This window comes from Erpetoichthys calabaricus, chromosome 5, assembly GCF_900747795.2.
Source record: "Erpetoichthys calabaricus chromosome 5, fErpCal1.3, whole genome shotgun sequence".
NCBI classification, from domain to species: Eukaryota; Metazoa; Chordata; class Cladistia; order Polypteriformes; family Polypteridae; genus Erpetoichthys; species Erpetoichthys calabaricus.
Window position 1 is genome coordinate 232,453,472 of NC_041398.2, and position 25,837 is coordinate 232,479,308.

General features: G+C 37.4%; 1 protein-coding gene across 10 annotated transcripts in view; it reads right to left on the minus strand.

The window, feature by feature from the left end:
- Window positions 1-642: 642 nt before the first annotated feature.
- rapgef2b (Rap guanine nucleotide exchange factor 2b) overlaps window positions 643-25,837 on the minus strand; it is a 401,507-nt gene continuing 376,312 nt past the window's right edge. For 8 of the 10 annotated variants that reach the window (XM_051928099.1, XM_028802642.2, XM_051928100.1 and 5 more), the window contains 5 exons: window positions 24,545-24,694; window positions 17,507-17,732; window positions 16,850-17,391; window positions 6,571-6,852; window positions 643-3,242 (listed from right to left, as the gene is read on the minus strand). In XM_051928099.1, the coding sequence (XP_051784059.1) occupies window positions 3,217-3,242; window positions 6,571-6,852; window positions 16,850-17,391; window positions 17,507-17,732; window positions 24,545-24,694 (1,226 nt within the window). In that variant the 3' untranslated portion in view covers window positions 643-3,216. Of the gene's footprint in view, window positions 3,243-6,570; window positions 6,853-16,849; window positions 17,392-17,506; window positions 17,733-19,174; window positions 19,295-24,544; window positions 24,695-25,837 lie in introns of all 10 variants that reach the window. The other 2 variants (XM_028802636.2, XM_051928101.1) reach the window with 2 other exon arrangements.

A 25,837-nucleotide genomic window follows, 5' to 3' on the forward strand; every position in this document is an offset into this window, starting at 1 on the left:
CCGTATGAATGGACATGTGTGTGATGTCATGACTGCAGTCTTCTAAATGCGAGCCCCATGTTTGTTTCAGTAAAGGAGAGAACTATCGTAATGTGAGAAGAAACTACTAGCAGATTTTCTGACAATTTCTTTTTGGTGTAGTATTTTACTCATAAGAATCTGATAAACGAGAGGAGACCATTCAGTCCGTCGAGCCCATTTGTTTAGGTAACAGCTAGTCCTGATGCTTCTTGCTTTTCGCTCATGTAATTTCAAAGCTTCATCCTGGTTAATAAATGTACATTTTCCAACATATCTTTAACAGAAAGATGGAAACAGTGATGACACGTCTAATTTAAATTCCAACAGGATAAATTGTAATTACCGAGATCTCTACCCGAAAGCTCCTGTGAAGTCAGTGGGAGAAGGTTCTTCAGCTTTTCACAATTCCAAATGAAGCTTTACAGAGAACTAAATTCTGAGTAGACAAGAAAAAAAGAATCAACAGGAGGCATTAAATATTAAAAGGCCACCGTGTGGAGAGCTCGGCAGGTACAACGATCAGGTCGGCAACTAAACGGTCCTCCCTGGGAGCTGCGAGGCACCACCACACCATTCACTATAAGGAAACGATAAATAATTCAAGGAGGAAAAAGAGAAAGGTTATTTTTGCAATATTTATTGATTTCCAGCTTTATATAAACTGGAGGTTGAGGCATAAACATCGTACATTTCTACCATTTTCAACAAAAATATAACCAATATTTACAATTATTGTATTAAAAATACAAAAAAAGGGATACAGACTCCACCAATTGTCTTTCTAAAAGACATACAGGTACAAGTAGTATCAAAAGTATGAGGAAATAACCAGTTAAATGTACATTTTGCACTTGACATCACAGATCAAACTGAGATTAGCAGTTTTGTACTACAGTTACCTAATGCTTATACATTTTTGTGCAACTTGATTTAGAACTAGGATTTTGCCTGCCTATATGCACACGATCTCCATAGACTATATAGTGAAACTGATTAATGCATATTACTGTTAAATAACCAACAATTGATATATCTGCAAAATCAGCCAAAAGAAAATACAAGTTTTCTTAGGAGAGCAAAATATTAAATAAAGCACTGATGTTATATAATACAGTGAAAAAACACTGCAATCATCTTTTTTTTAGTTTATTCTATAACTAGGTACTGATCAATATGATCAGCTGATCAGAAATGAAATTGAAAAAAATAAAATAGAAACAAATTGCAGTTCCTCACATATGAGTACTACTCAGATTGGCAGCCTTCAATTTTTATTTTTATTTTATTTTATCGTTTCCTGGAGTCTGTGCAACAATATTATAGGAAATCTGACTTTCAGTCATTAAAAGGGGAAATAAATAGCAGCAGGGAGCAATTTGTTATGTGCTAGGCTACGAGAAGGTAATGAAACAGGAGGCAACTACAGAGGCGCGGGGGTCCGACTACCAGGAGTGTTCTCATCAGAAATGAGCGCTGGATAATAGAGCAGAAATGACGAAAAACTCCATTTTGGTGGCAGTTAAGGACAAAACCTTATTGATCGCCGACTGCAATGTTTTATTTATTTTGTATAAGGGTTTCTATCGTTGCACGGGAAGTGTCCACTCATGACTATCCCCGATTAACAAAGTGGTTAATCAAACCATCCGCTAATAATGACAATCCACGGTTAACAATTAAAATAAAAATTAAAAAGATGAAAACCGAACAGAAATATTTTGCTGCTCAACAAATGAGCCCACCACGGAGTTTTTCTTTACTGCTGATGGTGTTGCCTGGTGTTTCACGACCTCTGGACATGCAGTGTAGTCTGCTAACGCCAACGTGAACTTGATGTCCATTCTTCATTGGCAAAGACTCTAACAGAATGGTAAATGTATACCTTTGAAAATGCAAGATTTTTTAATATATATATATATATTTTTTATCAAGTCAGTACAGGGCAATAAAAAAAACAAAAAACGCTCACTTTAGTTAGCATTAAGAGGAGACAAGGAGCTGCCTTTACACTGCAATGTCATCCAGTTTAAATACAAAAAATAAAAAAATTTATAACTTAAAACATGTAAAATAATACTGTAATTATGAATTAACACATTTGTTCTCTAAGCACAATATCATAAAACTGCAACATAAAAACTTGGTTAAATCTGAAACAATCATTGCTGTGTTATTGTCCGAGTACTTCATGCATGAAATTCATCAAATATAAAAACGTTTGCACATGGTGCCAATAACATGGACTTGTGTTTACTGAACGAGCTGCGGTTCCAGAGACACTTGGAGGAATCGAGAAAATCTTTGAAGAAGAAAAACAAACAAAAAAAAAAAGATTAACAAAAAGAGGGCACCCAAAGACAAAGAGATGGTGTGAAGGAGACACAAGAAAATCTTGGAATGGTTCTTGTGGGGACAGAGGGTTCCTTGTTTTGATACCGATACGTGTATATATTAAAAAAAAAACAAACAAAAAGCCGCAGCCGAAGGGTGCGCGTCTACACACCGACCAGACGAAGAGTGTGCTGTTTTTATTTGCTTCCAAATTTTGCTGCATAAACCAGTTGAGGAGCCAGGGAGAATTGGTACAAGCAGCAATGATGCAGAGAAAAACAAACAAACAACAACAAAAAAAAGAAGATTCTAGAAAAAAAATGCAAAATACAGCCACAACTCAGTGATCCTCAGCAACTGGGGAGGGAATCCTGTGCACAGTGGGACCACCTTGTTAGGAAACACACAGTGCAGGAGCCTATGTGAACGCTACAACACCAGCGTATTTAGGAACAGAAGGTTTATCAAATAGAAAAGAGTGCGACCAATTCTTTGCAATAGAGCAAGGCTACGAGAGACCCCCTCCAAGGAGTACTAGCCACTGGGGCATGAAGTCCTCCGACTGCGCTGTACATTTTCAAACAACGCAACGGTGAGGTGGGTAACTGGGAACAGTCAGTAAAATAACCCCAAGAGAAGGTTAGAAATGCAGCCACAGGCTAATGGGTTGGTGAAGACGTGTAAACGGTCGAGGGGGACCTCCAAATGAATCGAGAGTTTTCCAAAGTGCCAAGGTGTTTTCTTCACAGTATTCCACATGCGGGGTTACACAAAGCCCCATGCTGCTTTAAGGCAAGGAAGAAGGCGAGGTGCATCCACCAAACACAAATGAAGGATGTCCAGGTCTCCCGGGGGCCAGGTGGGCTAAACCGCAGACACCTGTTCATCTTCTGAGAGGGAGAGAAAAAGACAAAAAAGGAGATAAATCATTTAAAGATAGTGGTGGCAAGAAAGTTAGAAATCATGTTGGTCAACCCACAATAGAGGTGGGGCGCGTTCTTAGATTTAGCACATTTTAGACCTGAACTGCACATCTACCACATTTGATTTGGGTCTCCTTACTTCTTCATAGTTTATAACACTAGAAAAATTTGAACAAGCAGCAGGCCAACTCAATCCAGCAAATCCTACCAATCCGATCCACCCGCTTTCTCCAAAATAACATCAAGTTGGGTTTTGAAGACTTACTTTTTATCACACTACTTATTAATTTATTCCATGTGTTTATAGTTTTCTATATAAAGAAAAACTTTCTAACATCTGTGTTAAATTTGCCCTTAACAGGTTTCCTACTGTGCCTCCATGTCCTTACTGAACTAATTTTAAAGCATCCGTCTTAATCCATTGTACTAATTTCCAATTACTCTTACTCTAGGTTTTGCTTAAACTGAAAACATTCAGCTCCTTCAGTCTTTCCTCATAGTTCATATCTCTTAATCTTGAATCACCCTGGTCGCTCTTCTCTGGGCTTTCTCTAGCGCTGCGGTGTCTTTTCATAGCTTGGAGTCCAAATCTGCAAACAGTACTCCAGGTGAGGTCTCACTAGTAAGTTAAATAAGTTAAACATAACCACACTTGACTTGTACTCCAAGCATCGCGACACATAACCTGACATTCTGTTATAAAAGTCATGACATAGAACCAAACATTCTGTTATCCTTCTTGATTGATCGCTTCTGTCTACTGCCTTGATGAAGATGCACTATGTTCTTCTGATAAGGAGTGCTTTCTAGTTTCTCACCTCCTATTTTGCATTCAACTCTCACATTTTACTTCCCATGTGTAATACATTCACTTACATTAAAATTCATGTGTCATACATCCGCCCAAGTCCGTATGCAATCCAAGTCCATCTGTAATATTTCAGCTGATTTTAGATTTTATATCCAGTTTAGTATTGTTTACAAACTTAATCAGCTTACTGATTATATTCCTGTCAAGATGATTTATGTACAGTATATTAAAAATAGCAGCGGTCCTAGAACTAACCCCTAAAGGGCACCACTTTTAACATCACCTAATTCCTATACGGTTCTTCACATCTTAACCCCTTAGCCAATTCTGCACCCATCTGCATTCTAAACCCTGAATTCCCATTTCACAAAATGTTGTTAAACATCAGCCAGTTTCTGTGATACAATAAAATGATATAGAAATTATAGAAACAAAAATTAGTGTATTTTTTCTAAATATGCCAAACAAATAAATGTTGGAAACATATCTCTTCCAAATGTCATAAAATACAACATCACACCATGACACCCTGGCCTTTCTGTTTCCAATTCCATTTTGTCTACTTTAGCTGACAAAACAAGCTGACACCAACTTCTTCACTTGTCACCAGTGTCTGACAATAAACACTTTTCAGCTTCATTTGCTGCAGGATAACCTTGGAATTTAGTGGTGAATTTGCAGGTTGAGTGCATATGTAAACCAAACCGAGTCAAGAATGCCAGAAAGTATCAACTAGGAAATTTCCCAGGTCAGGAGGTAGCGAACAAGAAACTTTGGTACACGTCTGAACAATGAAGGAGAACACGAAAAAAAGTCCCCTCATTCTCATGTCGTTTCACTGTTGTTTATGTGAGTGAGCAAGTCAAAAGAGACTCGAGTGACTAGTTCCATCTCAAGTTTAATTATTTTTAAAATTTAGTTATTTAGAAACGGTCTACAATAATTATGAAATAAATGAGCTTCTCTCAATCTGAGGTGTGTTAACATCAGACAGACCAATGCGCCACCTGTTTCATGGCTCGTGTTTTCCACCAACAAATGGAGCAGTGGGAGAGGCGAGCAATGGGGAATGGGGGAGCATTTGGAGGAAAGCAAGTGTGGTATAAATTTCCCAAACAGTAAAAATACAATGGGCTGCTTTGTATTTGGCTATTCAGCTTTTCAGTTTCTCACCTACGACAGGACTCAGACCTTGGATGGTTTTTGAGATTCAAGTACAGTGTGCAAAAAAAAAAAAAAAAAAAAAAAACCTAATAAAAACAAATCCAGCACTCAAATGATAAAGTTCAAAAACACTTTTAGGAAAGTAAATGAAATAAACTGGTGCAGCTTGTGTTTTTTGATGTTTTCTGAATCTTTCAGAAATCACACCCCCTAACCTCCCCATGGATGATTTCATGTTAAATGCTTTTGACCTGGGAAAATGTTGGGTGGCCCTGTAACATTTGGAAAAAACGAATCCCAGTACATTTCTTCAATGGTAAACCTTGTCAATTTTGAGGCCACATGTGTGTAAGGGGCTGTGTGCGCACTGCAGGCGCACAATACTTTCCATCAATGTTGTACTGCTTGCACAAGGTGACAGCAGTTTTGGGACAAAATGGAATCAGACAATGGCATGTACTTGTAGACACAAGAATTAATGCAGGGGTCATTACCAGGAACACAATAATTAAATATGAAAGCTCAGGACGTGTAGCCTTAATTGTGGTCAGAGACCACAGTTTATCGATAAATCGTAAGCCAGGAAACACAAAACAGAAATCGTAATCGGAGGGTAGAAAACATTGTTGTAACCAGTCAATAAAAAACACAACAACGTAAAATGAGGCAAAGTTTGTTGTTTTTTTCTCTCACAAATTCAATCTCTGATGATTAGGTATGTATGGCACCATATTCGTAAAATAATGACGTGCCACCTCTAGGAACTGCCTCCCAACAAGTCTCCCATATGTTGTGACCGTAAGGAAAACAAGACGGCATCATACGAGAATATTAATTATTGTCCACCATGTTAGAAACAAAGGAATCAAAAGCCGAACATAAGCACAAGATTCCTTGACCTTAGAAACCCCAAAAACCATACTCAAATGGCAGATCACGACAGAGGTAACTGTATATATGACACCGGAGAAGGACTGTGCAAGAACACGCAGAATCTCAAACTCAGAACCACTGAGTGGTAAGACTGTGAGGTCCTAAATCACCTTCTAATACTGTAGTGGTTTCTCCTTAAAGGTAATACATTTTCAACATCAACTATAACAGCTCAGAAAAAGAATAAGGAGCAAAAAAAAGATAAATTCAATCAATGTCTTAATGCCATCTCTTCTGTCAAACATTTAAATTAATTTACTTATACAATCTAGCGTTATTACATTGTAACACATCAAAGTTAACAACATGCACCCTGCCCGCCTCCCTCTCTTTTCTGCATGCACGAAGTACATATCCTATCTGACATGTCATTACCATCCCACTCACCATCCTCTTCCTCAGCTGAGAACCCTTGGGACTGGAAGTGAGATATTCGTGGGTCTGCTTCATTTGGCTTGTGCCACTGCGGTCGACCAAGAGGCCTGGTGCCTGTGCGTGTCTGCTGAGGATCACCAGGGAGTGTCACCATGCGGGACCGTTGCAGTGCTACGTTGTAATCAGGGGGTTTCCTGCCAGTGTGCGCTTGTGCCTCTGGGAAGTCAGAAATGGTCAGGGCTGTGTAGCCTGGTGGGGTTGGAGGGGGCTCCCGAAACCTGCCTTCTTTCCGTGCTGTAGTAACAGAAAACGCAATTGTGAGAGGCTTCCCACTAAAAGGTTGTTCAAAATATTACAGAACTTCAAAAACTACAAATCCCCGCACCACAGCATATAAAATTATATATATATTTAGATTTTCAGTTTTAATCACTTCCTGCAAATGACAGCAGCTACACCATGCCCCAACACCTTTCAAAAGTGCTTTTATGACACACAACCTCCAAGACCTTTGTTGACCTACTTTTTCCAGTATACACTGCTAAAGAGCTGAAGCCAAAATGTCCTCAAGCAGAAACTAACTCTGGGTGGAACGCCAGACTGTCACACGGCACACTTGTGCACACACAAAGAGCAAATCAAGGAACCCAACATGCACATCTTTGGTATGAACCCAGAAAGAACACAGGAGGATAAGGAAAAAAGATCATGCCAGCTCCACACAGACTGTTCTAAATACTGTACCACTGCAGAGAAAATAAAAAGAAATATTAAAAAGGAAAAATGGGCTGTGTAAGTGCAAACACATCCTAATAACTGCAACTGCAAATGAGTTTGGCCTAACTGGCCTCAAGCAGTGCTCAAGTGTGGTTAGGGCAAAGTAAAGGGGCAACAGCTTGAGGACAGAGGACTGGAGAGGCAAAGACCAGAAGACGGGCAGAAAAAGACTTCAAAGATGTTAGCAATCCCTCAGTACAAAGACTTGTTCAGTAGGGGTCTGCAGACCCGTGGAATGGAGGAGTATTTTGGATAAACATATTAAATAAATATGCAAATAAATAAAAGTACTGTGAAATATGCCAATAAATAAATAATAACATGAAATGTGAGTATAAATAATTAGATGTGTCACAAAATATATTTTTGCTTATTTCTTAATGTATTTGTTTAACTATTTCTTCATTTATTTATTTCAGTGACATCACACACAGCATGAAATAAGCCCCGAAATGCTTAAAAGTAGTTTGTTTACTTTGGGTATAGCTTGGGCAATGATACCATGGAATGAGTCCATCAGGTAATGTTGATAATGCATGTCATGTGTGCCATGTGTATAATTATTAAAAGTGCCACCCTTATGCAAACGGGTTTGATTGGGGTTAAAAAATGACACTAGTGTTTTAAATCATATCTTTCAACTTTTAGAATCACAATGGTATCTTGCATATTGCACTGATTATGTTAATTTTTTAACTCTTGGCCATTACAAATTTACTTTTTTTTTTTTTTTTTTGAAATGGTGGCCCTGGACATCAGATACCATTGTGACTAAAAGCACTCATGAAAAGTACAATGATGTGATGTAGGAATATACAGTGTAAAGCAAAAATGATGTAACGTTGAGGTAACGGAGTTTTTTTGTTGCATTTCACAAGATATGGATTGTAGGTGAAAAGATGGGTGGTATGGTGATGCAGTGGTAGCACTGCTGTCTCGCAACATGAAGACCGAGATTCTTGCCCTCCCTAAATGGTGTATGTTCTCCATGTGCTTGTGTGTGTTTCTTCCCACAGTCCAATGACATGCAAGTTAGGTGGATTGGCGATGCTAAATGAGTATTTGTGCATTCACCCTGTGACAGACTTCCACCATGTCTGGGGCTTGTTTCAGCCATTAACCTGATGTTTGCTGGGATAGGCTTCAGCAACTCCGCAACTCTGCTCAGGATAGAACGGGTCTGGAGGATAGATTGATGGATGGTGAAAATATGAATATAAGATTAAAGTAAGGAAAGTCTAATTTCTGGACAATGTTTTACATGTAATACCAATATTGCAAAAAATGTTAAATTTAATTCCCAATTCCAGATTAGCAGAAGTACTCATGCAAATAAATCTGAAGCAAATTAAAGTTGGTTAAAATTAGCATTTGGACGCAAACCGTTATATGCAATAACTGCCCTAAGTCTGTGACCCACTGACATTACCAGATTCTTGATAACTTTGTTAAAATTTATGGCAGCCTTATTAAAGCTGGTACTGGTTTTTTTAAGTTTATCTTCCTTTTAAAGTGCTGAAATGTAATCTCAACTGGGGTTAAATTAGGAGACTGACTTGTCCCGTCTATTACTTTACAATTTTTCTTCTGATGAACTCCATATTGTTTTTGGATTAATGTCTTGCAGTACCTTGAACCTCCACCCAATGAGCTTGGAGATTTGAGAAGACAAAGTGTTTCTGTATGCTTCAGAACTCTTCCTGCTGCCTCCATCTTCACTTATATCATTCATACAGACTAGTGAGCAAGTGCTGGGAGCTGCCATGCATCCCTAAGTCATGATGCTGTCTCCCACCCACTTCACAAATGAAGTGGTATGTTTAGTATCATTAGCAATTATCCAAACTTTCCTCTTCCCATCACTCTAGTAAAGGTCAATCTTTACCTCACCTGTCCAATAAACTTTCCTTCAGAACCCTTCTGTCTCATATATACTCTGCAGACTGCCTTTCATTTCTTTAGATGTCAAATTTAGGTTTCTCTTCACAGCTACACTAACACTCCTGTCATCAGGGCGGAGTGGTGGGTCTGAGGCTAGGGATATGCACCGGCAATCCCGATTTGAATCCCATAAACACCAGTAGTGACTGTACCCCGTTGGGCCCTTAAGCACGGCCGTTAACCTGTAATTGCTTCATCCTGGGTATGACGTTAACCTGCATCCAGGCCTATAAGCCAGTCCTCCAACTTACAGGGAAAACTTGGGGTTTGACGGTAGGATTGGCACTACAGCCACCTTAAAAAAAACCTCACACTGTTCTCCAGTGTGGTGCTGTGGTGTCACCCATTTCACTAGGGTCCCAATCTAGGTGGTTCGGTGTGTGGTGGGTGTAGCAACGTACTATCAGCGCATGCTCCCAACCTCTCTCTCATCAGCAGTTCTGGACTTCTAATGATCACCTTCTTGGTGCAAACTGCTTATACCTCCTTGTGGTTTCCTTCTTTTTCAAAATATTCCATACACTTGATTTTTGAATTCCCAGGTGTTCACCAGTGGTTCTGATCGGTGTTTTGCTTTAATCTCATTTTCAGAATTGCTTGCTTTTCTAAAATAGTCAATTCATTTTCATCCTATTTTGTACTCTTGATTTCAATATTAGACCACAAATGCAAACTCCAAAGACTACAACCAACCCTCCAAACTCAGACTCTTTTATGTGTTGATAATTTAAGCAACACCAGAGCAATTAAAACCACCCTTTGGTCATTTGTCCTAATACCTCTGATCAGCTAGAATTGGAGGATGAAACACAACAAATGTAATTTGCTTCTACTACATGTAAAACACTGCACAGAAATAAAAGCTGCCATTCTGTTCTTTAGCCCATTATTCATCTTTTCACCTAGAATGCATATATAATTGCATAGTTACAGTATATTGTGTAGTAAGGCAATATTGATAAATGAATACCAAAGGTGCCAACAAAAATGGAATTAATCAAAGCAGAAACTGAAAGCCTGTAAGGGCCAAACTTAATCCAGAAACTAATTTTTTAAACAAACAGAGAGGAACAAAATGCAGAGGAAGGCATCACTTTACATAAAGTGTCTCTTACGACAGTGTACTTATAGGGATATCATCTGCCTAACAATGGTATAGTCTGACATTATGCTTAAGCTTAACTTGAGGAATTGCACAGGTAAGTACACCATCAGGTATGTTTACCCCCCAGTGCAACCTACATGATTACCTTTAAACTGTTTGATGTGTATTTTTTTCTATTCTATTCTATTAAGTTGCTGGCTCTCAAATTCAGTCCTGGGGTCCACTATAGCTGCAGGTTTTTGTTTCATCCAGTTTCATAATCAGCAAGTCATTTACCTCTAATTGATCCCACTGTTTAATTAGCTGATGTTTTCTTTATTGAGTCTATATTCAGAAAAGCTCAGTAGTTTGAGGTGTACGTTTATAAGACATTTAGAAATGTGTGTATTTTTAACACAGCTTTAAAGGCTTGACACCCTTCTGTCATATTCCTATTGAGTCACCTGTTTCTGTTGAGTTTGCTCCCTTAATTGTGTCCTAATAATGGCAATTAACAATGAATGGTGTAGACACAGGTGACAACATGGCACAGTGATAGAAACCTATGCTCCCTGCGTGAAGTTTGCTTGTTCTCCTGTGTTTATGTGGGTTTCCCCCAGGTGCTCAGGTATGTTACATGAATGGTGATGTTAAATATGCCCTTATGTGTGTTCACCCTGCCATGGAGTGGCGTCCTGTCCAGGTTGTGTTCACGTCTTGTGGTCGATGACTACTGGGATAGGTTCTGGCTGCACCGTAACCCTGCCCTGAAGAAGCGGGTTAAGAAGATGGATGAAAGGAGCAGACATGGAGGTTCAAATGACACTGAATGGTGAAAGAGCACTCAGCTTATTTGGGTGTCAAACCGGCAGTAAGGAGACTGTGGAAGATTGTGGGTTCGCTTCCCGGTTCCTCCCTGTGTGGATAGCGCTTTGAGTACTGAGAAAAGCCCTATATAAATGTAATGAATTATTATTATTAAACCCACTATCTCACTCGTTAGTAAATAACAGGCTCAGTAACTGCAACCCCTGGAAAAACGCAATGAAAATCATGACGACTAGGGTAATGATTAAAATCTTTAAAAGCAAAAGAAAAAACAATCAGTAAAATATTCCTATATAACCTAAAAAATGCTTTCTATATTCTAAATAAAAAATTAGAAATCCTGTAGTAATTTTTGGACTGACATCAAAAGACAGAAATTAGGTAATAATTAATTAAAGGCATAATTTGGTTTGGGTGAAAACCTATTTCCAAAGTAGGTCTTCAAGAGTGAACTTTAGAACCATCAGATTTCGCAACTTGCTCAGTGTCTTGGTGGGGGGACTGAACCAGCAATCTTAAGCTTTGACACCTGCAATAGCCACTATGCCAACTGCCTGCTAAGATATCAAATAAAAGGAGAATCATGTGTTTACACTTACTGCTACCTGCAGTACACACTGATTACAGTAATTCCTAGTTCAACTATATTTAGGAAGTTATTACAGTGTAACTACAGTTTAACGAGGCCACAATATGAGACACTTAATCTAAAGAGTTGCCCTGAGGACTCCTCCAAATGGAAATGGAGATTAATAAAGAAATAACAAGCAAAAACAGAAATTTGAGGGCAAACAAGGATTAGGAAAGTCATCAGCAAGAAGACGAACTTAATAGCTGAATGCACCAATTCAGATGGGTTACTACCTCATTTCCAGCAGGATCCTCAAAACTGTGTTTGTTCCTCTGAAATAACTGCACAACGACAATTTAAGTAAACAAGTAATGTCCCAAATGATTACAAAATACAACATATTAAAAAGGGACAGAGGGCAGATGAAGATATCTTGAAATCCTTTACATTTACATGTAAGACTAAGATGGTGAAAAAGCAGGTTCCACAGACTTGTAATAAGATTAAAATGAGAAAGGGTAAATTCAGAATAGAAGCAGAGTAGCGCTTTATGACCCTCTGAAAGCCACATAAAGTAAGGAGAAATACATACTGGATGTTAATACAAATACAGTGGTCATGTGGTAGATGTAAGCTTTCTTTCATTTTACGATTAGTGCACTTAAACCAATGAAATGGGACATAATCAAAACATTACTGTAAGACTACCGGTCCCTCCCAATGGTCTAATGGTTCCCCCCTCACACATTCTCTTTGTATTCCAATGTTATTGCAGTTGAACAACATGTTTGATTAATGTTCAATGAGTTTTAGAGTTTAATATCTGCTTATGAAACATCTTGTTAAGAAGTGCAATGTGAAAAAATGTATGTGCCAAACTGCATTAAACATGATGTACAACTAGATACAGCTTAGAGGAATATTACACCCAAATATGATTGATTCATTTTATCTTAATTACCCCTTGAAATTCGTAGTGATGGTGCTCAGTTTTCATACATAATAGTTTTTTTCTATAAGTGGGGTGTGTGTGTTTACTCTGTGATGGATTGGTGTCTTATCCAAGTGTGTTGTTCCTGTCTTGCACCTGCTGAATGCTTGGATAGGCTGCAGCTACCCCATGACCCTGCTCTGGATAAGCTGCTCAGCCAAATGGATGGATGGATAGATGCTTTACTTAACAAGAGTTTAAGATAAATACATGTATGTAGGACATTGTGAGCAAATGGCTAGATGACTTGACATGTAAATTATGTGATACGAGTAAAGTGAGATTTTTTCCATAGACGTTTTGATATTGTGGGCTGTTGTCTTGCAATGGTTATCACAGACCCCAATTATATCAGAAACTTTGTTATCTCCATTCTGTATGAAAACATGAGATTACAAATATTTCTCAGACATCACTACAAACTACATGGGGGTAACAAATAAAAAAATCATATATAATGTTTGGGGGAAGTATTCCTTTAATATAGACCCAGCATTCCCGGCTGTCTAACTTCTTCCCCGGAGGTTTCTAAATGCTAGAGCTAATAGATTTGTGCTAGTCGTGAAAGTAATCACAATACAGCTTCAACCTGCAAAAGCACCACCATTCAGCAGCAAAGGTAACAATAAGGGATTGTAAAGTTGCACACTCCATACATAGTGTGACCAGAAAGAACAGCAACACCCAAGAGCAGTGGTCCATGAAAATAAGCATAAAGGACAGGTGAAACGTGAACAAAAAAGAACACCCAAAATAAGACCAAAGGAAAGCTGGACAGTCTGGAGATGGGATATTCACAAAGATCAACCTTTCAATGTCAATTATTAGACAAGATCCCTTTACTTCACAAATAGCTGAATAACTGAAATCAGACATAGTTTTTCTTCTGTCCACATATATTAAAACACAGCACACTTTTCAGGGAGTGTATTTACTTTCTTACAGCAACCTATAAATATGTATCTGCATATACTAGTATACACATTTGCTGTGTATCATTACCTGCATGCAACTGTAATACCTCGCATGGCCTTTAAAATGGTTGCATACTCAATCACATGATGAAAAATTGTACATTTTGGACTGCTTTCGTGCTTTTTCTTTTGTGCTGTCACTGAAAGGCATGCTATTTCTAACAAAATTAATTTAATTCTGCCAAAGATGCAATGGCTGAATATAACCTGTTTGTGTTTGGAGTTTGCTAGCCACAGTAATTGCAATAATGAAATGCAGAGTCTGCTGTTCACTCATCTGTCTCCAGCCCTACATGTCTGGATATTAAACGTTGTGCTTAATGGTTGATTGTAACACATGTACTACTGTGTTAGCAAGTTTTTATACCTTATGAGTAGTTTAGTTATAATAATAAAATGATTTTACATTAGCTGAAATGATTAAAAGTGCTAATGTAGGTTTTATAGTATACTATGTGAAGACAAAAATGATATTTGTCATATGATGCTGATGAATAATGAAAGTTAAATTGTTGGATTAAGGAATACAGCCAACTTTTTACAATGAATGTAAGGTAAATTTCAGTTTTGTACAGTTTACAACATCTAAACTATCAGGTGTTGAACACATTATCTGTGTACTTTCAAGCAATACTGGCATTTCTGAGATACTGCATGCTGGTGCTGTACTGTGGTAAATTGTGTTTATGAGCATTACAATATAATGCAAAGTGGCACAGTCAACATTACAGTTTCCTGAAAAGCATTTTCTTGAAAAAGACCATAAATTATTACATGTTAAATGAATTTTGTGAAGCACCTTTCCACATACAAAAAAACCAGAAAACCACTGAAAGAGTAACACATGGTATACTGTGCCTTCAGAAGGAATTTTTTGACACATTTTGCTGTGTTGTAGCCTTGTGCTAAAATCATTTAAATTATTTTTTTCCATTATCAAGCAGCACTTGATACCCCAGAATTACAAAGTGAAAACAGGATTTTAGAAATTTTTGAAAATTTATTAAAAAAAGACCCTTTGCTATGCCACTTGAAGTCTGGCTCAGGTGCATCCTATTCTATTGATCATCATTGAGATGTTCCCACCACTTGTTTGGAGTCCACATGTAATCAATTTAATTGATTGGTCATAATTAGGAAAGGCACACACCTGTCTGTAGAAGGTCCCACAGCAGAGCAAAAACCAAGCGATGAGGTTAAAGGAATTGCCTGCACAGAGGTAGGATTGTGTTGAAGCACAGACCTGGGGAGGACTACTAAAATATTTTGAAGCACTGAAAAAGATTCAGAAAAGCACAGTGGCCTCCTTAATTCTTAAATAGAAGAAGTTTAGAACCACCACGACTCTTCCTTGAGCTGTCTACCTGCCCAAACTAAGAAACTGAGAGGAAAGTGGTGATCAAGAACTGGCTAATCTCCAGAGCACTTGTGTTGAGATAGGAGAAACTTCTATAAGGACAACCATCACTGCAATACTCGACTTATCTGGGTTTTATGGCAGGGTGGCCACAAAACACATGAAAGCCCACTTGGAGTTTGCAGAAATGCACCTAAAGGATTCTCAGACAGTAAGAAACAAAATGCTCTGGCCTGATATAACCAAGATTGAAATGTTTGGCCTTAGTTCTAAGCATCATGTCTGGAGGAAACCACGCACTGTTCACCACCTTAGCAACAGCATTCCAATGATGAAACATGGTCACAACAGCATCATGAGGCGGGGTTGCTTTTCAGCAGCAGGATCTGGGAGACAAGCCAGCATCAGGAAGACACTAAACAGAGCAAAGTACAGAGATATCCTTAAGGAAACCCTGATGCAAAGTATTCTCAAACTCAGACTGGTCTGAAGGTTCACCTTCTAACTGGACAACAACCCTAAGCAAAAAGCAAAGACAACACAGGAGTGGCTTAGAGTCCACTCTGTGAATATTCTTGAGTGGCTCAGCCAGAGCCCAAACTGGAATCCAATCGAACATCTCTGGAGACATGAAAAAAGCTGTCCAATGACAGTCCCTATCCAAGCTGTAGAGAAGAATGGCAGTAAAATCTCCAAATCCAGGTGTGCAAAGCCAGTCACGTCATACCCCAAAACACCCCAGGCTGTAATCACTGCCAAAGGTCCTTCAATTAAGTACTGAGTAAAGGACCTGAATACCTGTGTCAATGAGATTTGAGTTTTTTTTGTTGTTGTTTTTTTTAATAAATTTCCAAAAGTTCTAAAATCCTATTTTTGCTGTTTTATGGGATTTTGAATGTTGTTTGATGAGGGTAAATTGAATTTAGATCATTTTAGCAGAGGTCGGCAACATAACAAAATGTGTAAAAAGTAAAGGGGTCTGAAGATTTTCTGAAGGCATTGGAAGGCGTTGGACTGTAAAGCACAAGGATGCTGGTTCAGTGTCAGTCTCCAATTACAGTATGTTAACTTGAGCAAGTCACTTAACTGCCTGTGCACCAGGATGACAACAATTGTACTATGCTTCAGTGTTTGTACAGCTCCTTGGAACTGTGTTTATAATACAAGGCTTTTACAAGATAAAGGTTGTTGCAGTATATTTTATTGTCAAAATATGACTCAGTAATTTAAAATTCTTATTTTTTGTGACTTAATACCAAAATATCTGCCTATATCTGCATGGGTTTTTCTCCCAAATCCCCAAAGGTGTGCCAGTTAAATGAAATGGCGAGTCCAAATTTGTTCATGTGTGAGGGTGGGTGTGCGTAAGTTGTGGTTTATGATAGAATAGTGCTCTATCCAGGGCTCTTTTCTTGCCTTATGCTTAATGACGCTGGGACAGGCTTTGATCACCTGTGACTAATTTTATTAAGTAGGTTTAAGAATGAGAACCTAAAAATGCAATACAATTTGGACATTTTATAATCTATAATAGTGTATAAAAAATAAAGTTTGAATTTTTGACACAGATTGTGATATACACCTGCTATAAGCTTATAAGGCAGTCTAAACCAAGAAAAAATATTTATAATTTTCTAAAATCTTTACATCTTTTATCAAGAGTGGTGTGGATTTTTTAACCTCTATCAAGGGCTAAACTATAAAAATAACATGAAATATTTCTAATAGAATCAGCATTCATCATTGTTAAAAAAAACAAAAAACTCACCAATTAGACCTTTTGCTGTTCCAGATGGGATTGCAATATGAGGAGGCCTGCTGTGTTTGGAGTCTTCGGATGTCACAGATGTCACACTACTCGTTTCTGCATCAGCAGTAACATCTTTACCACCCCTTCTCTTTATAGTCCCTGTATCACCTTCAGACTCTTCACCCCAGTAGCCAGTGGAGGAGGCCCAGCTCCCTCTGGACTGCCCAAGCTCCTGGGCATTGCGGCCAAGCTTTGAGCTTTGGTCTATAAACATGTTGTGCTCTATTTGACAGCCTGATGCCCATAGTCCGGCACCTTCAACAGAACTATCAAAGTGTGGGTGTCCAAATGCCAGTGTTTCCCAGCTCCTCTGGTGCTGCATTGTTTGAATATTGTCATGTGACCCACTAGAACAAGAAGTCCAGCTTCCTCGACCACTGTCTGCAGCATCAAGTGAGGCTCTATCTCCCTGATCTTGCATAAGTTCTTCTGAACTTGGGGATGAAAGCACTGTACCACTGGCATACAAATTTCGACCTTCATGCATTGATGCATAAGAACTAAGGAACAACAAAGAACAAAGTCTAAATATTTCAATAAAATATCCTGAGAAAACAGTAAGAGGTGATTGTCTTAATGGGTAGGTTGATTATAAATGCATCATAAATTGCTTACCTAAGGCTGTACTGGTCAGGGTCAAGAGTGGCTCTTCTCTCCAACCTTCCCATACCCAAGCTGGAGTCAACCACACTGACTGAATGTCTCTGCCTCCTCTCATCATGAATGTGGCCTGACATCAGGTCGAAGGAGGAGTTGCTAACAATGCTGGACCGGGAAGAAATTTCACTGTGCCCAGAGTCTGAAAAATTATCAATTGTTCCACTCTGAACCAAAGGATAACCTTGGGAGAAAAATGAAGAAACAAAAGAGTGAGGAAACACAGAGCCTTTAAACTACTACAGAAGATCTAAAGCATACTGCAGTACATTTGCATAATCATTTACGTTTTAAGCAAAATTAACAAAAGCAATAGTTAGACTTCATTTATGTGCATAAGCAGCCTACACCTTCCACACACCTAACATTGGACAATGCATTTAACTTCCTGAAATACTTTTGGTAATCGTGAAGGAAAGCTTCAAGCTGAATGCAAATTTCAAACTAACTGCATCATGTAGGAATTTAGAGAAACAGGAAATGAACTTTTATTGAATTTAGTGTGTTTAATAGCTTAATGATGCTGAAGCATTGCATTAGTCTATCTATCTATCTATCTATCTATCTATCTATCTATCTATCTATCTATCTATCTATCTATCTATCTATCTATCTATCTAGTTCAATTGAGCTAAACATATTTTGTTGAAGTTTGTTTGTATTCTGCATTGGATGATTTCTGTTTGAGCATCCAGCAATAGCTGTCCAGTATTAATGGATTCTACTTCCCCAGCTTTTCAATCATTGCTATGTACTGAAGAAACTGTTTACCATGTCTGTCACTGACTGTTCCCAAGATCTGCAGGAAAGAAGTCCAAGTGTGAATACAGAAAATGGATGTTTTGCAACATGTTGCACTTCATGGTTTTGTAGCATGTTGTCAACCAGATGTAGTTTGGCGCTCTCAACAACATCTTTGAATGCTTTCCATGTGATTTCTACTGGTCTTACTAATGGATGATGATCTGCTTGTCACTAGTGACGCATCTGATTTATGGACCAGCAAAAATGATTTCTTACTCTTGGAATCAGTTATTCTTGTAAACACCTCAAGTAAAAACCTCAAGTAAACTTTTTCACGTTGTCATTATGGGGTGTTGTGTGTAGAATTCTGAGGGAAAAAATGAATTTAATCCATTTTGGAATAAGGCTGTAACATAACAAAATGTGGAAAAAGTGATGCGCGGTGAATACTTTCTGGATGCACCGTATACTTATAATATGAAAGGATATCATAAAAACTGCTGATTTCAATAAAACAGTATGTGATAAGAAAATGTAAGCATCATGATTTTTTTTTTGATCAACAGACCAAAAAATAAGAGACCTATCCAAAAGTAGTCAGGAAGAAAAATCTTTGTTGTCCAGTATAATTAACAAAAGTGGCTCTAAACAAAACAGCTCAGTTCAAATGACCAATGCCTGTAAAAACAGCAAACAGATTACATAAAAATAAATGTCTTAACAGCTGGCTCAGGTCTTTTAGCAAAAATTCAAAGAAAACAGGCTCATAATTTTGCAAGATTTTATTTAACAATATAATATCTGATAGCAATGTCACCAGGAGTATCCCAAGACCACTAAAGTCAGCTGGCTCTGATAATTTGTCCTTATGGTGAACCCCACCTATCCCATAGGTCCGTTGTGCACTGTTATTTCTGTTACTGTTCTCACGTCCCAGGAAAGACGAGCAGGAGCCTGTTAGGTCGGACTCCATGAATCCTTGAGATCTCTGTTTAATGCCACCTGACAGGATGAGAAAAGAGTTTAAATATGGACTGCACAGAACTACTCCTGTGTCTCTGATCTGGAATTGTGACTGCATGTACATGATGCAGCTTTGACCCGATGAGTGATATGTCTAAATGATAATGCATTTTTATATAAGTTCTAGATCTCAAAATTATCTGAGTTTGATATAACAAAAATTTTTAAGCGTAGTAAAATAATAATTATTCAAGTATTTGAATTACCTTCAACCATTAAATCAATCTACTTACTGACCCACTTATACCAAATATGGGCCAAATTGAGATCTCAACCTTAAAGAGTGGGCTCAAGGTGGGAGGAAATCTGGATGAAGTGTCAGCCTATCACAGAGTAGTTAGGTGGAAAATAGGGCTGACCAACTGAACAAAGCGAAGCAGGCAGCGTTCTTGCAGACAGAACAGTAGGCAGGAATAAATACATATACTTAAATGTATATTTGCTTAAAGAGGTACAGTATTGTATTTTCAGTTTAAATAATTACACAGAAGGCAGAGTGTATGGAATGAAATTCCTAAGACATGGATCAAGAGCTAGTAATTTTTTGGGGGTTTGAAATTAAGATATTATTGCAATTTACACTGCTATGTTTTTTGAGGACTATGCCACACATGCATATAGCACCCTGTTGTACTTTTTTCCTTTTTACTTTGACTAACACCCCCTAGACCCTTGTGTTTATCCCTTTCAGGCATGCCAGTTATTTTGGTCCATTTGTAGTCTGTTACAGCTATTAATGAATGATGGTTGTTGAAGCACTGTGTTCACTGTATGCATTACATGTTATCACTGTAGTTTGTACATTATAGCTTAAGAGTCTTTACAGTATAATGAATAATGCTATCCAAACTTGTAAGCATGTTGTTGGGCAGAAATATGGTACAGTAATGGCTGGCCTTCTTAGTACTACTGTCTCATTTGCCAGGCCTCCAGTTTAAGCTGAGCACATCACAAGGAGTATGTCAAAATAAACTAGGTACTGTACTATTAAATTGAAATCAAAGTTTAAGTAATGTAACAATCCCATGGGACACTAGTACACTTCAGCTAGAATTGCAAATGAAGGATAAGAAATTGCATGAGGAAGGTATTCCAAATTGTGATGGAAATTAATAAGATCGTTCCTATTTGTCACATCAACTAGAATAGTGGGGCACAGATGCTTGTTAAGGTTACATGTTTTTACAAAAATGACCAATTGTTTCCCCTCCAAGAGAATCACAGACACAAGTATACCAAGTAGTGAGGCACACAGTAGGATTTTACGGATGTTCAAATCTGTTTGAAACGTTGCACAAATTAAGTGAACAAAGACTGGCAAGTTACACTGGAGATTTTTTATAATGTTCTTAGGTTTCTTTAGCAACAATTTAGTGTATGTCTCTCACATAAACATCATTTTGAAGTGGATGATCAGTGTCTACTGTAAGATTTTAAACAGAGCACACTGTAAGTCAAGTAATAGCAAAAGTCTGTGAATGTGTAAGGTAACAATAGTCAGATAACATATCGTGAGCAGTTTAGAAAAATAGAGAACTCCATAAAACTTATCTGTACTGACACTTTTTAATTGCCCCAAGTAGTATTTGGTGTGAATATCCTTTCAAAGACACAACTGTAAGTATGGCACAGGCACTTTAAAATTAGGCAGCTGATGACACGCTGGCTTCTTCAAAGCTCTTGCCATTACATATTCCACATGATTCATATTAAAAGTGTCACTAACAGTTAAATACTATTTCTCACAAAGTGTCCTCTGAATAATCACACCTTATTCCCTGATATAGTTGTGTCTGTGGGCACTGTGTGAGGTGTGTATTTTATGTGATTCTGCTGTAAGTAATCAGTCATGATCTACTAACAATGTTGTGTTAATTTATTGTAGTTGGTTAGTTAAACTACTCTTAGGTAAAGGGTTCTGACCATGAACCATTTCCCAGCAGTCATGCTATACTGGATACACCATACGTATATAAGCTGTGTTTATTTGTGACTGTTCACTGTATACTGACATCATCCTTCATAACAAATCAATTGTTTGAAGAGATAAGTTCAACAGTTATGTCAGTCTTCATAGCTTTTGTCAAATTAGGGAGAATGTGTGTGTAAATGAAGGACATCGTTTCAGTTGTTATCTGTGCTTTTGGTCAGAAATACAGTTTGCTAGCCAGTTTATCATTTTTTGTCAGCACTCTGAATCAATACTACCCTCACTTTGACTTGCACTTTTCACACAATCTGTGGCACCTATAGAAAGCATTCCACCTAGGTGACAATGTATTAACAGTCATTGTCCTAGCAGCCTGTTTAATCATGCCCAATTTATAAAGTTTTAAACCACTCTTAATTTCTAATTGTCATGCAAACAATGACAGCTTGAGAACACACTTCTTTTATACCAACATCATTAACAATTCTTGCTACACTACACTATGACAAAAAAGTATACTCCTTTTAAAAAAATCTGCTATTTCACCCACTCCTTAATCTGAGCAAATTAATCTGGTTTATGAGATTTTGGATGTTTGTGAAATTAAAAGTGCAGTCTTTGAAAGTTGTGCAGTAAATTAGTATATAATGTTCTCATAATTTTAGCATGAAATGTTCTATGCATCCATAAATGGGCAGGATTAAAGATATGGACATTGCTGGCATTTTCAAAATAATAATAAAATCTTGCATTCTTAAAATTTGTACTCTAATAATAAAACTGTACATTTTTTAAGATACATGGCCAATGATCAAAGTTACATGTCCATCTACATGTGCTTGTTTTTTTAATTTTTCAGAAATGAGAAGCAGCCATGTTTACAATATACACAGAAAATTAACTGGTGCTATGTGTCTTGCTGAATCATTTTAATTGTTTAAATCATTGGAGTGGCTTTTTCAAACGAAGGATAGTGAGTGCATTAAATTAAATATAATTCAATCAAACCAAATATGAGTAAAACAATTTTAAAAAATCAAATGTATCTGGGGCTTGACATTTTAAGGTTAACTCGACTAAAGTGGCACTTTGAGCTACATCCTGTGTAAGTAAACGTTGTTGTTGTGGTTTTATACATTGATATACAGTAATCCCTCGCTATATTGCGCTTCGACTTTCGCGGCTTCACTCTATCACGGATTTTATATGTAAGCATACAGTATCTAAATATATAATGCAGGTTTCTACAGACAATGGGTTTTTTTTACTTCTGGTACATGCTTCCTCAGTTGGTTTGCCCAGTTGATTTCATATAAGGGATGCTATTGGCGGATGGCTGAGAAGCTACCCAATCAGAGCACGCAGTTAAGTTCTTGTGTGCTGATTGGCTCAGCGACGGTGCGCCGAATTCGATTCCGCTGAGTTAACCAGGAAGTCTCGTCTCGCTCATTCAGCATCAACGTGTTTCGCTGTGTAAAGAGTTAACTTTTGTGCTCTTTTGTGTTGATCTTTGTGCATTGTCAAGCCCTTCATTATGGCTCCAAAACGATCTGCTCCTGCTACTTGTTCAGGGGCCGTGCCCAAGCGCCAACGGAAGATGCTAACGATTGCCAAAAAGGTAAAAGGTTTGGATATGTATTATTTAAAAAGGAGGAAAAGAATATAAGATCTACAGGCGTAGTGTCCTTTAACCAGGACGCAAAACGAGTTGTAAGTGGACATAATAAGGCGGTAAGGTTTATAAGAGTGTGAGAAGGGTTTATAAAGCCTTAAAATATATATAAATAATAAAATAAATATAAGGTCGCTACTTCGCCGGATATTCACCTATCGCGGGGGGCTCTAGAACGTAACACCCGCGATAGGTGAGGGATGACTGTATTTCTTAAATTTCTAAATTTAACGTATTAGTTTAAAATAGGTGAGCCTTCATAAAATCCTGTGTGAGAGTTGTATGCTGGAAAAAAGGTAGCATTTAAGGAGTTAAGCATGTGCCACAGCTTTAAACAATTTGTTGCAATAAAGACCTGAGCCAGCAAGCAACAGAACAGAAAATTTTGAAGAAAAAGTCCAAACATGTGCACTACATAAAGAAGACACACAGATACTGGATGAATCTGGAGGCACACATAAGCAATACAAAAAGTTTTAAAAACAGATTCACGAAGAGCATACAAGTTAAGCATATGCTTGCTAGAGGCACGTGTGGACATGAAAACAATGAGGACATTTCAAGGTTAGATTTTACTAACTTTACACTAAAGGATTCATATAATTGACATTATATTTTATGCCCATGTGCTCTCAGTATTTTACTTGCTTAAAAAAGCTTAAAAATACAATTGCAACATGTAGTAAAAATCATCAACAATTTATAGAACCTTTCTAAATTTACTGGAAAAATGTTACCGATACATTGACCAAATTCTATGCAAAATACTGAACGTATCTGATATTCATGTTTGGCTATATTCCCAATAATATTAAGCTTAGAAACTACAGAAGAATGTTTTAGAAAATCAAGGCAAATGGCATCTTGTCTCCTCCTAAAGGCATTTTTTATTTTAATAAATCCACTGTTTCACTATTTGGATTAGCACTGCTTGAGCTTTAGTGGGTGGAAAAGTAGCATCTAGAAACTAAACAGCCTTACTTGATAAAAATACTTCTTAAAATGTAAAGAACTAAAGGAGATAATGGCTAATTGCAAGGACAAGTCTACAAGAAATAATTTCTTTGAGTTACCAGCAAAAAATATTTATGATGCTCTATGGAGGGGTAACCTTTCTTTAATGAAACATGTATCATGCCTTTATGTATGGTGCTTTAGTGTTTCCAAGCATTTCATCACTGCACACAACATAACGCCTATTTTATGACACAAATTTGCTATAGTCATTGCCTTTGCTGGATCCATTTCATATTCTTGCATATTTCATCTTTACATCATAAATGCATACAAATATTTCCATATGAATGATTCTGATTTAAGAAAATGAATTACACATATTTCCTTACAAGTAGAAAGTGTATGTTCGGCTTTTCACATACTGTAGCAGTTTAAAAGTTGGAAAACCCAAACAAGATTCTAAACAAGAAAACCACAAAAGAGCTAATAGTAGAATATTAATTTAAACTCATTACTGGTAAAATAATAGACACATCCTGTTAAATTTTTCCTGGCTAGTTTAAAGAAAGCCAAAACATACATGATACTTGATTACTTAATTTTGGAAAGAGAACAAATATACAAATACACACCAATGAAACTGAAACAAGAGGTCTTTTATAAAGTTTACCTTTTCTAGGTGAGCTCTGAGGAGACGTTGGTGGGGAAGACAGCTGTGAAGATGCATTCGATATGGCATCCTCAGGTGGCTTTCTGTGTCGTTCACTTGCTTCCTCTGATAAAGAGAGAAGCTTCTTCAAAGCCTGCGGTGAACTGGTACCTTGGCAAAAAACAAGCACAAAAGTTACTTTCAATATTTTCCCATTCCACATCTTTGTGGTTGTACTTATTTTTTCTTTTCCATTGTTTTAAAGACACTTTCTCTTCTAGACTGATGAAATCCAAAATTTTTTGATTGTTTTGTAACTCTATCCACACTGATAAAAATGTGCTTTTCTTGGAAAAAAAAATTAAGCCAAAATGAATATTCCTTCAAAACAATTTAAGCAAGAAATCAAAATGATTATTTATGGGTATAAACATGGCATATTTCATCTCTGGTTTTATCAAAGGAGTATTAAATAATCTACTAATTAGTTTAAAGCCGTAGATGTCTGTTTTATAAAAGAAAAACATACTTTACCAAATTTGTTTAAAATAAACAACAGCTAAATTTCACCGACTTATTATTTTTGTCATCTGTAAACTCCCTTATTTAGAGATATATTTATAAAGCTGTTCTGATACAGTGACTTTTATTATTTTTTTAAACCCATTTCTACTTTAGCTTTATGCAAACAAGTTTGATTTGCTGTCCACATGTTCACATTATTCAAACATAACGTAGCACAAACTCCCAAACCCACTAAATCTAATTTAGGTTCATTGTGGCCAGAGCTTCTCTGTTGCATTGAGCATAATGAAGGAAACAACCCTGGAGGGGTAGACAGTCCACACCACTGCAGGGACCACTCACTTAAATATCCACACTCACAACCCAACTGGGTCAATTTAGAATTTCCAGTTAGCCATATCAGCAACTTTTTGGGATGTGGGAAGAAAATCCACACAAAAATGGGGAGAGTGCACAAATAATGACAAGGTGCAGGATTCAAATCCAGGTTGCTAGAGCCATGAAATAGCCGCCCGTCTAATAATAATAATAGAGGCAAAGGGGAAGATTACCAGATTACCATTCTAAACAAATAAATAAATTATCTGCACAAGCCATTCTAATCACGGCTCATTTCTCATATACATTTTGTATGGCTCAAAACCATAATTAACACAGCACATTTTGGCTTTAGTGTACAGGATAACGGCCAATCACAGTTACTCAAGGAACAAGAAGCAAATGACCCCAGATGGTGTAATTTTCTTGCACATCACCATTTCATTCTGTTGCAAAACATTTCTTCAAAAC